We start from the raw sequence: 18082 nt of genomic DNA, 5'->3' as shown, positions 1-18082 counted from the left end.
TCTGAATGGGTATTGTAGGAATTGATAAAGGGATACGAACATTTCTATGGTACATCTGACATTTAAAATCCAACATAAATAACATGAATAAGGTTGTTTGTTTTATGATTAGATGGTACATGACAACGGCTTTTATATCCCAACACAAATTAGATAACAAAAGGTGTTTGTTTATCAGGGCTTTCACTGAAAAATATAAGGCTTTTGAAATCATGATCACACATTTTTTTTTCATCTGTCACCATTTAAAAAAGAATTGGAAGCTCTTTTTCATCCACTTAATAAACAGTTTAACATCTATATATGTGAAATCTGGGATGTCAATAGAATTTGTCAGATGTCAGATGACCCAATGTTTGAAATGTAAATGTTTAGGGGTCAAAATAGTTAATACTTTAGTTATTTTGTTTCTGAATATTTGTAAACACTTTGCAAATGTTCTTTTGCATTATAAAACTGGAGAGATAAATATTATGCAAACAACACACATTGTGTGATAAAAATACATTTTTGAGTTTGCTTCTTTGTAATAATTTTGTGTCAAATTGATGTAAGGGCGATTATTTGAGGAGTCTTTCATAATGCTTGTATCAAGTTGAAGAAGCAGGATTCAGCTTCAATTGAAATCCCTGATACTATTGACAGAGTTTAAGTCCTACTTCTTAACTTACAGTGTTTTCAAATACTCCATTCCCAAAATGGTCAAAAAAGCACTGAAATTGCTAGAGGCAGCAAAAGCCATGGTCTTATGATCAGGCATCATTGCAAAAGGCACATTTTAACACTGCTGATAGTGATGAAGGAAATTGTCACACTGTCCTAAAGAACCTTGTCAGAATCATGTACATGTAGTCATATATGTCCTTTCTGAGTTGTTTACCAATTACCATGCAAAACTACCTTTAGACATTACCCTGCAGTATTCTGTACCTACATAAACATGCTGTTAACACTGTAATTGTCTAATTATATTATGAGCTACAGATCAATAAGTGTCTGCAGATGTACATAAATGTACATGTACATACACATGTAGTGCACTTAATCAATCATATGTACATGTATACGTATAATGTTACTTAATATTAGTACTCATGTATAACGGCAAGTATCAATATTTATAAACAATATGTATGAATTAATATTTTCATTTAACGCACACATATAAGCCAGTAACTTGGCATATGCTATCAAATACATGTGATTAAATTTTGAACAACTTCAAACAAACCCAGTTGAGGTGTTTACTGTTAAGGTTGCATTTCTTTTTATAGCTGATTAATAAAAAACATAGCTGCATCTAGGCTACAACCTTAAAACAATCCCATAAATCTATGGAGCTTTACCCTAAAATGACATTATGCCCTAAGAATTTCATTACCCTATAAGTCACAGCATTTGAATGTTATCTTCTTCAACATACATTTTTTTCCCTTATAAAATTACTGTAGGCTAGCCCCACCACCCCCAGCCCTCTTACCCAGATAGATAAATACAGAATTCTGAAAGGAACTCTGATACATGTAAAATCAATGAGATGACTGAATAAATAAACCAATGCAGGAGCTTCAAGCCAGAGCTCAAACTAACCCCAGGAATTAATTAACACTGACTGATTGCAGGTACAGATAAGCCTCAAAGGATTCCTCCCAGAGAGATCCCAGTTTGCAAACATTGTATACACATGTATAATGGTATAGTGTCTTGTGGATAGGATTATCAAGAAAATCAAGCCATTAATTATGTGTAATGCACACTCCATGCTAATGGTAAATAAACTTATACATAATTAAACAGAAGTTGGTTACTGTTACAACTGACTGCCTTATGTTTACAGAAGAAGTCACAGACATCAGCAGTGCTGAGGTGCATGTTCATGTAATGATGACCAAGTTCTATGTAATAAAAGGCATTGATTAGGAGATATGTTTACATTGTATCCAATGCTTTTTTTCACCATTTTGGGAATTAGGCCGGGCCCCTTAGAATTGGGAAAATTTGCGGCATTTTTACTTAAATTGGGGAAATTAGTGTTGCTGTTTTGCTAAAAAATGCTTCAAAATTGAGAATACAAGTGTTCTCAGTATTATATTTACTAAGTTTGATCTTATATGGATTGGAGATGAACAAAATATTTAGATCTTAATGATTATTTTTGATGGGAATTTTAGCTTTCATTTGGAGAAAATATATACTTTTTTCCATTGGAAATGGGCCAGGGCCTATTACCGGACCCAATTTTGAATGAAAAAAACACACTGGTATCAGTGCAAACAAGACTATTGTCAAGCAATATGGTCCCCTACCGGTTAAACTCCACCGTTGTCAGATTTTTTTTATTTGTTGCCATAGCAACCAGAATTTTTGATGTAGGAACCAAATGAAATGAGGTGCATAATCTCCATATTGCCATCTATCCATGTTTCAAGTTTCATAAAAAAATATTAAGAACTTTTAAAGTAATTGCAGGATCCAGAAAAGTGTGACATACAGACAGACAGACAGACAGACTGACTGACTGACTGACTGACTGACTGACTGACTGACTGACTGACTGACTGACTGACTGACTGACTGACTGACTGACTGACTGACTGACTGACTGACTGACTGACACACAGAACGCAAACCATAAGTCCCCTCCGGTTTCACCGGTAGGGGACAATAATTCACAACTGCTTTGAACAATGAGTTGATACAAAATGTGACTCAATTGTTCTAATTATTTAGCTTTAGCTCACCGATTTCAAATGAAGCAGAATTCTCGTTTTTGATGCAAGCATTTTATCATTTTATCACTTTTAACTTAATTAAGTTAACTGCCTTTCATCATTTTGATGCATAGGTTATTTGAAAGCTAAATCAATAATTGATTATGTATTACATAAATAGTGTTAAATTGAATAGTATTTGACTAAAGTGAATAGTAAATAATAAATGTGGCCTGTAAAGTGTTCACAGGCCTTTTTTATTTGACCCAGTGACCTTAAATTTGACCCCAAATAACCCAGTCTCAAACCTGGCCAAGAATATAACTTGGACCACCAAGAAATCATTATGATTGAAGATTAGATATTGCCCATTGAGTGTTCACAAGGCAAATGCTGATGACACACATAACAAAAGCATACCATGCATATATAGGCCTAAGCATGTTCAAACAAAATCATTGAAGATAGGCTCTATATGTTTTTTAATGCATATAAGAAGTAATCAACAAAGTTATAGGTACGGTACATGGAAATCATAAAAATGTGCATGCATATGTTTCTTGTGTATCATTAACTTTCCGATATGTAATTACTAAAGACAGTTTTCAGAGTCATTCAGGCATAAAGTAATTGAATGTATAATTTGTAGTCTTACATAAACGTGTACCATGCTGTACAATGCAGTACAGTGTTACTGTACCAGTAAAAAATACAACCTAAGCAGGTTATTAATTTTTGATTTTATTATATTTATACCTAACCAATTCCCCTCAGGGGACAAGACATCACAACCTTTTCACACATCTGACAGACTGTGAGACAGTTACATGTGTGTATGTTTCAATACACAATTCAATATCACACTGTCAGTTCAACTGGTGAGGTTGTGACAGGTAATGTAGAGACCAATTGGGATTGTTAATTATTGAATTTAATGAAAAAATCAATCTTTACTCTTTTTTTGCAAAGATCAGTACAGCATAAATTGGTATTTTTAGTATTGCACTTTGGTCTCTTTTTTATTTTAGTTAAGAAAGCAATGTAATAAGGAAAGATTTACATGTATTATCAACTCAGTCTGTTCAATATTAATCAAACTGCTAAACTTATCAGGAAACATGTTTCAACATCAGGATTAAAATCATACAAAACATAATTTCTTACAATAAATTGTGTGTTAATAGTTTCTAATTTTATCCCCAGTGTATTTGATTTAAATGAGTCATAACAAGCACATCCTGTATATCTGTCCAAATTTACACCGCAAGCTGTTACCTTGTGCTTTGTGAAATGCAATTGCATGGGTTTCTTAAACCTCTATGCATATTCATAATACAGTAAAAAGACCATAAGATTGATTAAAGCTAGTGATACGTCAAAACGATGAACATTTTTTTCTCATTTCAGTGACGTGAGCTATCTGGTTTAAGTTGGTCTTAGAGTCTTTATCTCATAAATCCTGAAATTCCAGCCTCTGAAACTGAGGTCGCCATTTTGAATACATTTCCCGAACATTCTTTAGGATAAACCGCGTTCAATTACTTAAAAGTACAGCCCCTGATTGCAATAAACGAATCAATTAAAATCCAATTAAATACGAAGCGTGCGTTTTAAATTGTGTCTCGAAAAGATGCGTTTGTTTACATTGAAAATCAGTGACCCAAATTCATGCCGACTTAACCGGCGAATTGTACGATCAAGCAACAAGTGTGAATTTACGCTTAATTCTGTGCAACCTTACCCATTTGTAATCCAAAGAATAGTTAAACTTCCAGGATAAGTCAAACCATTTCACACTAGCATTCCGGAAAGTGATGATAATCCAAATAGCACACTGGCACACTGATTAGCGAAACGTAACATCATCGAAATGTGTACCGAACGAATTGGACTATCTCATTTTTCGGACAGGGGGGATAGGTGTATGCGGTTATTTTTAGATCTATTGATTTATTGATATTGTTTGCAAGAATGTATCGATTCAAGAATCTAATACAGGAAAAAAATCAAGCTATATTGTTTTTTCGAATTATGCTATAATCTAATATTGGGATACAAACAGAAGATATTGCTAGAGAGGTTAAAATAATGGACTCGCTCACGCATCTTCTGTCTCGAACCGCAAAGCATGTATATCACGAAAGCATTTCTCGAGCAGTTATTAGCTTTTTCATGACCGACTTGCCTTTTTATTGTTTTTTTTTCATGATGTTAATTATCAATTCAATACTTCAAAGTCAGAGATGAATTATCTGCATGTGGGTGAATATTTGATTAGGTTCCATTTACTGTCCATATTCAACAATTATCTAAATGGTAGACATTAACAGAGATAAGTTTCATAATTACAATGTTAAATAATATGTTAACAATATTAGATAAGAGTTATTAGCAGATCACACACTTAAAGCAGTTTTATGCTTTGTCGAAGCAACTAACCCCCATGTATTTTAGTAACGGTGTGTTGTCCGAATTCTTAAAGGGTAATTTTCTTGATTGTTTTATAAAAGAATGTCAATCGAAAATAAAAACCCAACCATATGGAGCTAAATATATTTAAACTTAACTTAATAACAGTTACATTTAGTAGCTTTATATGCAGAATATTTATAAATGGTCAGTTATGGCTCTGTCCGTAATTTTTCAAGTCGACACCGTTACGAACAAAATTTCATCTACCGCACGGGAAAAATACGGGGATAAAACTTTTTCCGAAAAGTAAACATTCTTTCAACCTTTTACATCATAATTAAGCAATGAAAAGATCGCGAAAAATGTGAAAATCATGAAAAAGGAAGTAAAATATTGAACGTACTTTTATTCAGTGTCAACACCGTTCTTCCATTTTCTTTGCTATTTCCACTTCCTGTTCTTTTATAATTTTCAAATATTATGTATTCAAAAATGGAGAATTAATACAATTGGAATCAGTTCTGTCAGAATTCCCGAATGTCATCACCGTTACGTTCCACACCGTTACGCTGACAAAAAAAACGGTGTTGACAACATCGTAACGGTGTGGAGAAATTTATACAAACAATATGATGCGAATAAAGTTCGTATTCATATCGCCGATTGTCTTTCAAACAACATCACAAATTTTACATGGAACTTATCTGACATACTTTCTAGTAAAAAACACGATGCGAATGAACAAGAATATGAAAGTATACGATAATCTGTCCACACCGTTACAAATGTGACAACACCGTTACGCCGCATAAAAAAGAAGACATTTATATACATTAAGATTCAACAAAAACTGCAAACGTGTTTTAACATCATAAAGTGTTCAAAAAGGTGTCCAATGAAAGAAGAATTAAGTATATAAACATGTACCCAAACATTTTATAGAAATTCTTAAAGTTTATGTTCTGATAAAGTCACTGGCGATTTGGAAGTGATGTAATAGCCGCTCATGATCACTTTATACAATGAAACAACGTCAAAAAAATCATTTAAATTAAGTTGAAATAAAATAATATTATCAAACAAGTATTTATGTCCGTAACGGTGTTCTCTTCACAGCTTTTGAAGTGCGTCAAATAAGCCTTTGTAATCGCGATCTGGGTCACATTAGGTCGTGCCCAGCTTAGGTTGACGTCCGTCTGACATGTACCTAACTGATAAACGGTCTGTCGACACTGCTATACTAATTGTGTTTTTGAATATTTTTTTTATTAAGAATGGAACCTAATCAAATATTTACCCATGTATTAGATAACTGTGGATCTACTGTATTGTGTATGCATTTTTAAATATCTATATACTAACTTATAATGGATAGATCTTTGAGTAATATAATATTTGCTAATGAGTCGTATATGCCTTTAATATATACGATGTAAAGTTAATTTTACAACCTAGATTCATTCATTTGGAATATGTTTTACAATAAACATATTGATTATGATTTTACATATAAAATCAAAATCTATTTTTGACCGGGTAAATGGAAATATGAATATATATTCACGTAATGATTATGAACGACCAGTTTAAATAAAACAAAAGATGGTTAAGAAACAGCAATGTCCTGAAACAATCAACAAAGTCATAGATCGGATACCGCAACAAGTGCGTAGCTTGAGGTTACATTGAGCCCGCAGGGAAAAATATTGCGGTGTAAAAATGACTTGAGGTTACTAGTATACATAAAGCGAATGATGATCAGATAACATATCAAAGCAAGATCTCACTACGTTTCGCCAAACAAAACACCATCCACATAAACAGATTTGATCTTTTTAAAGCGCGTATTTATTGCGCGAAATTGACTGTGTGTACTCCTTGTTAATATGAATGCAGCCTCTGCAAAATGTACACGTTGAATGACATTATATAATTCACTGTATTCTTTTTATGGGTACAAACACAATATACGTTACTATGCGCCTAAAAGAAAAAAATGAAAGCTCTTGTTCGTTTTCTATTCAAAATTTAACATGGGCCACGGTTGATATTTAATTATGCTGCGTTTGGTTATGATCATTCTTACTCTAACTCTAAAAAATCAACGAACGATATAAGAGTGGTATGACTTTTGTTATTTCGAAAACAAAACAAAACATGGCGTTTGTTACTAAATCGGTATCTTCGTGTAAGAAATAGCATATCATCATTATTTGCCTTTTAATGAATTTGTATTGATCTTTTTAGAGATGAGTAATATTTTCAGTTTAAAAAACGAATGAATTTGTTCACTTTTACTGCCTATATATATTTTGTAAGGGCGGCAACTACAACGATTTTAAAGAACGAAACTACACAGTTAGAACCCGATTTTCCGCACAGTTCTAATGTTTTGACTGATTATCTCTCACCGACTCGCAAAAATAGCATCGTAACTTTACGGTGATATATTAAACACAGTTGTTAATAGCGGTATTTTTTGTCATATTATTTAACCAATATAACATTTCAATGTATACGCACTTGTAAAAATCATCAATGCATGCAGAGGTACATGTAGATTTAACCATTCGATTAAAAGTGATAGTTTGTGTCCGGCAATGGAAGCAAGTAGTTTTATTGGTAAAGAAGCAGTCGTTTTGATGCTGCGTAGTATGTGTGTTGTCTAGAGTGATAAATTCTAATTAAATTATTGTGTTACTCGTATGTATTCGCCATAGCCAATGGAACTTGACTTTAAGAAGAATGACGTTCCTTTTATCCAGTGAAAGTGAGCTCCTTAGACGTAAAGAAATTGTTTGTTTCCGCGAACCTCTGACCGACCGTATATTTTGTGTGCTTACCTTAAACATTTTTTTTTTTTGGGGGGGGGGGTGATGGTGGAATTTTGGTTATTTTTACTTTACGTTTACTATGCGTGACTAAAGAAATACTGTTGTATAGAGATTTTGAAAATTGTATTATCCAATTTATTTGGAAATCGTAAAAAATACAACATCTAAAAGTTTAGCCGAGCTTTCTTCCATATAATGTGACGATGTTTGTTTTCGGCATTATGTAAGTCTCTGTGAAGTAGTTGAACATCTTATTTCATATATTGTATGCTTTTATCAATCTAAGGCAGTATACGTGTCAATTCCTTGGTTTTGTAAATTGCTAAGTATAACTTTTCATTATTCATTTACATCTTTGTACTATTGTGATTATGAATTCATAAAAACATTACGCAAAAGGTTAATGCCGCTTTTTTTAACAATGCACTGAATTCTCGAAAACAAAGAATTTACCCGGTATATCGTCAGTTTTACATCAGAGTTTAATTTAAAGCTCGTAATATTACGAAGAATAGGGTCTACGGTCCTCTTCCTTGGAACTTAAACAAAGGTCAGTTAATCTTACGGTCTGTAATTTATTTTCCAAGAACGTGCTTAGCAAACATTTCAGTATTGTTTATTCATATTGTTTGTTCACAATGAACATATTGGTTAGACTTTTAACATGTATTTTACAATCCTATTTTGATAAAAGAAACTTGAATCCCATGGGCGTAAATAAGTGTTATTGTTTAAGGCAATTCGACAGTCTTTGGAAAGCATTTATAGAAAAATGTCATCGCTGACTTGTTTCATGACCCCTCCACGGCAGCTTGATTGCTGCTATGTATACAGCACAGAATCTCAAATACTCAAGAAATACCGACGCAAACCCTGTCAGACATCTCACTTGATTAAAGGCCCTATACAGGTGACAAATCCAATTTTTAGGCATATAAACTGGTCTGATTTTTAAAGATTTCAGTTACTCTTGCATAAAAAATGCTAATAACACAGCTTAGGTGCAACGTTGTCAAGAATTATGGAAGATATGCCCGTTATATAATTGGAAGAAATGTTTGCAACTTTGCAACTAACGTGATGTGTAACCTCAAAGCGGTGACGTATGCTAAAAATAGCCGAAAGAAAATTCAATTTTAATTTTATTTTAAACAACTTTTTACAAGCAGAAAGTAACTTATTAGTTCACTACAAACGTTATAACCATTTAGAAGAGACCTACTTTGTGAGTTATACCGGAAAACGTTGAAAATCAACGATATATTTTTGGTGACGTGAGTCACTTTCACTTTCTCGAGTAAACAGCGATGTAAATAAACTGATTGTTTGTAAACACAATTGACTTGGAGGACACTGTATTTTGAGCTCAAAACAAGTTGTATTGCTCATTTTTATGGTAATGTCCAATAGCATATATATATATTGTTTTTTGATAACCTTTATAAATAAAATATGAAAAAAATATTTAAAAATCGGTAAATAATTACGAATCGTCACCTTTATAGGGCCTTTAAAGGGACTTTTTCACAGATTTTAGCATGTATTGAATTTGACATTAAATGCTTTATATTGGTAAATGTAAACATTGGATCTAGAAAGCACCATTAAAAACAAACAAGAATATAATTAAACAAGAACAAAGGTAACCCTCAACTGGGACCGAACCGCTGCATGGCCCCTGGAGTAAAAGTTTATCGTATAGACCACTTGGCAATCCGTGCTCATGCAATGTGTGGTGTATTGTATATTTTATATAATCAATCCTTGTAGTATCAAAAAATATAACGACAACAACAGAACTCTCTAAATTATTCAATCGTTTCGCCTCGCAACGCTTTATAATGTTCAGGTTTTTAAATCGTCAAAAGATGCTTAAGTAAATGTTCAAGTGATATTATGGGCATTTTTCACTGTTAAATTGACCTGAAAAGAATTAACAGGTCAAAAGAGTTAGTTAAAATATGGTTACTGACCAATTATCTGCAACTCATCTTGCTACCAGTTGTTTATAAAAATATGTTTTATATTCGATATTCTTACGTGACCCACCGAGTTCTCTAAGCCGAAATTATCCGTAAAACAAATTTGTTTCGTTGTGTCTTATGAACGAATCTGCACTTAAACTAAATTTAGATCGTACATGCATGAGTTGTCAAACGAAAGTACGGTTGATATTCAAATGCATTATTATTCTCTTTCCGTGTTATTGTTTAGTGTGTTTATGCTGCATTAACAAATATAAGTGTATATGAAGTGAAACCACCAAAAGTAAACAACGGTTGCGATAGACATCTATAGACTATTAGATGCCCATAATATCACTTTCAGTATAACTGTTTTCTCACAACTACAACGAAAATTTGCGAATCTGAAACTTTTTTTTAAATTATTGTTTAAACAGCATCAATATATATATGTACGAACAACCACAATCGTTTTCGTGTTTATTTTTTCAAATATTTTTACTCAACGATAATTGTTGGGAACATAAACTATAAACTGATATTTGATAAGAGATTGGCTATGTATTTATAGATATTGATTTTACAGGTATGTCCGATTTACGACAACAGTGAAGGCATATATATATGTAACAAATATTACAAGTAGACATCATACATTATTGCAAAACATAATTATGTTTAAATAGTTCGCCATATTTCATGTTTTGTTCAATAAGTATTACATTTTACGACACCAAGATAATATTAAACAATTACGTTAAAGGGACCGTCAATCACGAATGACGAAAAAAAAGAAATGTTGTAAAATACCGTTTAAAAAAAATTATTTTCAGTATATTCGGTAATAAAACTTGTCAATCTCCACGCAGAGTTGTCGTTCCTTGCTCTCACATACATCTCTGCATAAGGCTCAGCACGCCATTTTGTCTACCAAATAGCTAAAACCGAACAAACGCATACAATGTATATTTGGGTGGATATTTAAGATCGCATGCATTTAATTAAGAAATATGACTTTTAAATGTACGATAAATCGTGCAAAAACTTGTGAGTTTTAATGCAACTATTTGGAACTATTTTATTGCCCATTTACACAGATGTAATCATTCCACGCACTTCACAAATGTAAACAATTGTACATATTTTTTATTGAGTGACGTTAGGCATTGCTTCGACGTATTTATGTATGTCGGTTTCTTAACATAAAAAACATATCAATTTTATAATAATTAATTAAGACTGATATAAGATATCATGGTATGAGATGGTTTTCTTTAATGCAGTAAATGCAATGTAACCGTCGTGCAAGAGATTGTTTAGTATACTGTAACCTCACTGATGAACGCTTGGAATGATCATGACATGAATGAGACGCTTTCATAACAATAGTCCGTTCTGAGCCCAACACATAGGTGAATGTAATGTGACCGTCGTGCAAGAGATTGAAAACTTGTGCGTTGTGAAATCGAAAGTACATCGCGAAAATAGGACATAACGATATACACACTATAAATAACGCAAGTAGATTGATGATTTTATGTAATATATATACAATTGAATACGCATGCACAATTTGCATTTGGGTTTACCACGTGACGATGATGATCAGTCTACTGGCGTTATTTATAGTTAACTTGTAGTTATATACCTAGTACCTGTACCCAGTAAAATTTATTACCGAATAAACTGATAATATGATGACTTAAAAACTTTTTTCAAGTAATGTCATATACCAGTCGTGATATTTTAATCAATATAAACTAATAATTGTAAAAAAAACGGTATTTTAGAACTTTTCATTTTTTGGTCATTCGTGGTTGACGGAAGTAAATTCACACGTATCGAACCGATCTCTTTTACGACCGTTTCATTCCATTATATGCGAGAGCATGGGACGACAACTCTCGTGGAGATTGGTATTGAACATGTTTTAATAGTCTGGAATGTACCTATATCATTTAGACTGTTGATAAACCATTGATAGATATGTTACATAGTTGCTGTTCTACATGTTTCAAACGGTCTGGACTATACCGTGAAAGGTATTTTATTGCCAATTTGTGGAAAATTTGAAATCGAAAGTTCATTTTATTTTGAATTGTTATAACATAGAAGTTAAAATACAAATAGTTGAGGCGGATATTGATCTTTTCGTAAGTAGTATACTTATTTAATGCACAGGTATTGGGCGCGTGGCCAAGTCACTTTAACACTATCAATATGCCATAAAACAACTTATTCCATCTATATTACGATATGATGTTCGTATATTTTTAAAGCTTTTTCGTTTTTATCAGACTATATGTGTTATGAGAACATTTGTTTAATACTGGTACACAAATTGTATATTTCTTGTTATCTAAGACTAGTGGCACGTATATATTTCAAGTCAACGCACTCAACTTGCTATATTTACAGTTAATTAAAGATAGGTACTCGTAGCATGGCGACCCATGCGGATGTGTGCGGATTTTGTTTCATAAAGCCCGTATTTGGATTTTGTGAGAACTGTAGTCTACGACTTTGTGACACTTGCTTTACTGTCCATACGAAAGCATCCGGTCATATTACCTTCTCGTTGGATAAAACACTTTCAGATACCGTAGCAACAGTTGTCCGAAAATCGGACATCCACGAGCAAAAATGCTCATCACATACCACCGAAAACGTTTCCTTTTATTGTGAAATCCATGATACACCTATTTGTGGGCGCTGTATGCGGTTGAACCACTCATCTTGCCTCAAAAGTGTGATAGACCTTCATGATATATCATTTAATGAACAACAGACAAACGAACGTCTTTCACATTTTGACGAATTAAAGGAAGAGATCCAAGTGATAGAAGAAAGTGTCACGGAAAACATCAAAACAGTAGACGATTTAAAAGAAACGTACATGAATGCAATAAAGTCTTATCGCAAGAGACTCGACGATAGGCTGAACATGTTGCAGTCAAAAATAGAAAGTGCTGGAAAAAGTAAATGCGACGCAAACGTCGAAAGACTGCAAAATATTGCAGACAAATGTAAGGACACATACGCCCGTATTGACCAGAAACGAAAACTGATTGAAGAATTATTAAGAAACAATCATGAGCGCAACCTATTTATAATTTCAAAGGGACTAGATAAAGAAATAACGGAAATAAAAGAAGTTGTAAGACAAGCAAAGCTAGACAACCACGTCGTTCAATTCGGTTTTGTGGAGAATTCATCACTGGACAGAACACTGCTAAATGACATTCACGAGTTTGGAACGCTTCAAGAGACTTGTGATGGAAGTGAAATGGAACCTGAAACAACACTTGAAGTAGAGGTTAGGTTAACAATATTAATTGTTCCAATTTACTTACATTGATTTTCTTCGCAGACAATATAAATTGTTCCAATTCAGATTCTATGGAATCGACATTTAGAAAATGTAAATAAGATTTAAAGATATCGACGAATTGAAAATGTAATGGCGTTGTGACTTTCTTCTCTAAATTTAGTTGTCACATCTGGCATGATAGAGACTTAGGCGTGAGTACTTATACACATGTTTAATTATATATATTTTTGTTATTTTGTTATGCTTTGGATGCATATATGATTTTCTTTGCACTTACAGTGTATTCGGTAAATATCTTGTAGCAAAGTGGTGCGAATATCAACGTGTTATGTTGGAATGCCTGGATTTATCTTGGATAGTAAAGTTCTCACCTATTAAAATAAGTTCAAGTTCGCTGATTAAAAAAGCTGTATTCACAACTCAATTCAACAGTCGTTACTACATTGTTTACAGAAGAAAATAAATACCAAAGCCCTTGCAATTAATAATAATAAATTGTTAAAGAGAGTTAATAAAGAATGTGATGACATCATCGGGCATTCAATGTCAAAAATGATACCCGCGGTTTAAACTGTTAGCTACGTGCTTGGATTGCTGAGATGAATGTCTGTCGCACTATTATGTGTATCTTTTAAAACCAGGGTTATTTGCGGCCGATTTGAATTATTGTGGTTCCCGATCTACTGTATCTGTACCTACATAGAAGTAAGGCTGATTGCCTAACCCTTGTTTTAAGGTTGATATAGTAATATGAAGATTCGCGTTTATGTAACAGAAGATCGTAAATATTAATGAAATACCGAATGGGACGACTATTGGCATGTAAATGCTAAATGATGCGGGCTTGACAATTGCAAAACGTTATTTTGTTGAATGTCATATACGTTTATCATTTCTTTACTTTCAGAACAATGTGCAAGAATCGGTAAGTATCGATTCTCCATCTTTATCTTGATTATAAGTTTTTGAAGCATATCTTAAAAAGCTCTTGTAGTTAAAGCTGTATAAACATAATTTTGCGTTTCGAACGATAATTGTTTTAAAATGCGTGCGTTTATTAACCAGGTTTTCCGAAGGAAAAAACTGGTTATTAGATTGGCGATGTCGGCGGGCGGGCTGGCGGGGCGGAACAAGCTTGTCCGGGCCATAACTTTGTCGTTCATAGTCAGATTTTCAAATCATTGGGCACAATTGTTCACCATCATTAGACGGTGTGTCGCGCGAAAGAAATACGTCGATATCTCCAAGGTCAATTTCACAATTTGAGTTTGAAGGTCAAAAATGGCCATAAATGAGCTTGTCCGGGCCATAACTTTGTCGTTCATTGTCAGATTTTAAAATTAGTTGGCACATTAGTTTACCATCATTAGACGGTGTGTCGCGCGAAAGAATTACGTCGATATCTCTAAGGTCAAGGTCACAATTTGAGTTTGAAGGTCAAAAATGGCCATAAATGAGCTTTTCCGGGCCATTACTTTGTGTTTCATTGTGACATTTTAAAATCATTTGGCACATTTGTTCACCATCATTAGACGGTGTCTCGCGCGAAAGAATCACGTCGATATTTCCAAGGTCAAGGTCACAATTTGAGTATGAAGGTCAAAAATGGCCATAAATGAGCTTGTCTGGGCCATTACTATGTCATTCATTGTGACATTTTAAAATCATTTGGCGCATTTATTCACCATTATTGGACGATGTGTTGCGCAAAAAAAATTACGTCAATATCTCCAAGGTCAAGGTCACCACAACTAAAAAATAGATTGATTTTGAAACAACTATTTAACTATGAACAATCAGTAACAATGCACATTTTGATTTTGAGTTGTCTCTCTTTATCAGACTTTTTATGACCCCGGTAGGGTGGCATATAGCAGTTAAACTGTCCGTCAGTATGTGTTTATGTGTGTATGTCAGTCTGTCCGTCCGTCTGAAAAAAAAAACTTTAACGTTGGCCCTAACTTTTGCATTATTGAAGATAGAAACTTGATATTTGGCATGCATTAGCTTGGGGATTTAGGTTCATTTATCAGCAAAATCTTGCAAACTTGTAAGCAAGCACCAAATTTTCCATGAATGTACCTTAATATGTAATTTTCCAAAAAACCCGTTAGCCACCAAAAAGAATAACATGGCGGCCATTTTTTTCCAAAATGGCGGCTGCATAATTGTGTATACAATTTTTATTGAAAATCAAGGTATTTGCACTCGGAGACTAATGAAAACAAACATTGTTCAGGTTGCTTTGTTGTTAAGAATGTTTAAAAGATACAATTTATTATTCTTTGACATTTAGATATAAAATATTGTACATTTATATCAAAATTATCGCAATTTGCACAATAATTGTGAACCACATATGTACGTATATATCACAATAGAGTTATAATATAAAGACAATACACACACATGTATGGCACACATAAACAGCTGTTTTAAAACATGTTGAATAAATAAGTATATATAGAATTTAAAAAGAAAACTATTTTACACCTAGGGGTGCGCTTATTATGGATTTATTGGTATCAATTGCTGAACAGTACCTTCCAAAAAATTAAAATAACACAATATAAACCACAATCATCACCTTTGTCATAAAGACTAGTTTGAACTTCAAGATAATTAATAATAGTTTATTGTAAATCTAGAGGTGCAACATCATTACTTGAAGACTTATATTTATTGACTCCAAGTTATGTGTGATCAATCTTGTTTACTGACTTTTAATTGAGTTTGAAATACTAGCAGGGTTATTCAGAACTGTTTTCCTTATTATGCATATGCACTTTCTTTATTCACATATATTGTTAAGGATCGTTGGGTGTTTTACTATGGTATGATTAAACGTGTGATCTTATTAAGACATTTACTGGCATTTTTTGTAATTGGTACTGTTTACATACGCCCTACAATCAATGCAGAGTATGAAAACTCATAGTCCGAAGATTGCTTTATATTGAATATGTAACTTGACTGATGAAATGGCAAACTATATTGCAACTATCTTAGTATGAGATAAATAAATGATGTAAACATTCGTCAATAGACTTTATCAAGATAAACACGGATAAAACCCAAAACACGTGTTGTTGACGTCCTAGCATTTAACCTGTATATGCATATCAGGTGATTTTACAACATGCGATCATTCATGTGACGAGGTGACCTAAACATAAGATAATTCAAATAGTATCTGTGTTTTAGATATTTAATTTATAGAAAGCGGGATGATAAAATCAAGGTGTCCTTTTCTATAACATGTGATATTCAGATAAAGGTTGTAAGCTATTAGCCAAGTCAGCATTTAATGCTGTGCATGGATATTCAATCGTTCATTGATTTGCAGTATACAAATGACACGCTGACCCCAAAATATAAAACCTAGTGAAAAACTTCATAATAACGTTACGACTCAATTTTCATGAACTCGCAGTAAGGATTGTTACGTTACTTTTCAGACAAGGTCTAGTTTCGTGCTATTTGCGAAAACAAAAAACCATATTTATCAAAACTAAACATATTTTAATCAATAGATGTAAACAAGAGTTTATTTAAATTTATTGACCTTGGATGAAGTGTCCTCAAATGTGTCAATCGCATCTTGTGAGTGATAGGTGACACGCGTGATTTAATCATCACTGGATAATTCTAGGTAGGAATTAGCTGCTGATAATATCAGCTTGATATACAGAAAACATACCTATGATAGTAGAATCGTGTATTTCAATACATTTAAATCAACATGTGTTTTAAAGTTAAGTTGTGTCTTAAGGTTCATGGGGGGGGGGGGGGGGATAAAATTAATTAAAAATTCGCCTTGGTTTTTCTTCATTCAATGTGGTACAATATGGTCAAACTATATTTCATTTTAAAGCTAAAGACGGATAGAATAACATAAACACATTTTTGACATTCAATATTTGTGTGCTTTATTCATATTTTGGTTTAAAACCAATACATTTTTACACTAATTTACAAAATCTCAATCTAAAGTTAGGAAGGATATGCACTACCTTAAGTTGAATAAATACAAAGCTATATACATATACAAGGTCAAGTTAGCAACATTTCACAGAAAATTATTGTCATAAAACAACAAATGAGTTTTTATTCAACTGCCTATTTTGGATAAATTTCCTAAACAAAGTTCTAAAAATAACTAAAACGTAACTACTTTTTAAAAATCCAGGTATGGTGGATAGTAAGAGTCACAATTCTTTTTCAAAGGCTTAACAATTTTGTTATTTACCTCTCAACCAAATTGCAAATTTAAACCATCTAAAATTGAAATAGATTGCAGACGACATATAAAATTGTAAAGAATTATAAAGAAATTGGCAAACCGATTGATTTTATATTTCGATTACTTCTACCCATTTTGAAAGCGTGGCCATCGCTGTGCTCCGTAGAAAAACGTGCAAAACAAATCGGTCGAAACCACGTGCAGTAGTGAGAAAACCGGGTATGTGTATACACATCCCTGAGAAAACACAAACATATTTTGACAGTTGGTTCGCAACTAGTAAAACAACTATTAACATTAATCAGCAAGAGATCGCACTCAATAACAGAAATGACCACGTAGAGATATCATCACTTACCCTATTTCAAATATTTTCCAGCTGAAAATTGTCCCCCACACGTCTTTTTTAGTTTATTTGTATTGTTTTTTCTGGAGCCGAAGTGCATCTCACAGAATATCCATCTAACTTCCGTTGTTTTCACTTTCGTTATTAAAAACTTTGTTTAAAACAATTATTTCTCCTTTTAGATTGTTAAAGCGATGTGTTATTATATATTATCAATAGAATAGTATACCGTGATGAATTT

The 18082-nt window shown here is 33.0% G+C and overlaps 2 protein-coding genes across 15 annotated transcripts in view; one reads left to right on the top strand and one right to left on the bottom strand.

Annotated features, from left to right (window-relative positions):
• Positions 1 to 4597, bottom strand: part of LOC127842799 (uncharacterized) — a 290851-nt gene extending 286254 nt beyond the window's left edge. For all 9 annotated transcript variants that reach the window (XM_052372516.1, XM_052372515.1, XM_052372513.1 and 6 more), the window contains exon 1: positions 4453 to 4597. In XM_052372516.1, coding sequence (XP_052228476.1) covers positions 4453 to 4456 — 4 coding nt within the window. In that variant the 5' untranslated portion in view covers positions 4457 to 4597. The remainder of the gene's footprint in view (positions 1 to 4452) is intronic.
• Positions 1 to 18082, top strand: part of LOC127842801 (ubiquitin carboxyl-terminal hydrolase 15-like) — a 240426-nt gene that overhangs the window by 177486 nt on the left and 44858 nt on the right. The window contains exons 1-3 of one of the 6 annotated variants that reach the window (XM_052372524.1): positions 11346 to 11837; positions 12340 to 13237; positions 14160 to 14177. In XM_052372524.1, the coding sequence (XP_052228484.1) occupies positions 12365 to 13237; positions 14160 to 14177 (891 nt within the window). In that variant the 5' untranslated portion in view covers positions 11346 to 11837; positions 12340 to 12364. Of the gene's footprint in view, positions 1 to 11345; positions 12075 to 12339; positions 13238 to 14159; positions 14178 to 18082 lie in introns of those variants that run through there. The other 5 variants (XM_052372526.1, XM_052372521.1, XM_052372522.1 and 2 more) reach the window with 5 other exon arrangements.

This window comes from Dreissena polymorpha, chromosome 8 (genome assembly GCF_020536995.1).
Source record: "Dreissena polymorpha isolate Duluth1 chromosome 8, UMN_Dpol_1.0, whole genome shotgun sequence".
NCBI classification, from domain to species: domain Eukaryota; kingdom Metazoa; phylum Mollusca; class Bivalvia; order Myida; family Dreissenidae; genus Dreissena; species Dreissena polymorpha.
This window is presented reverse-complemented; position numbering and strand designations above follow the sequence as displayed.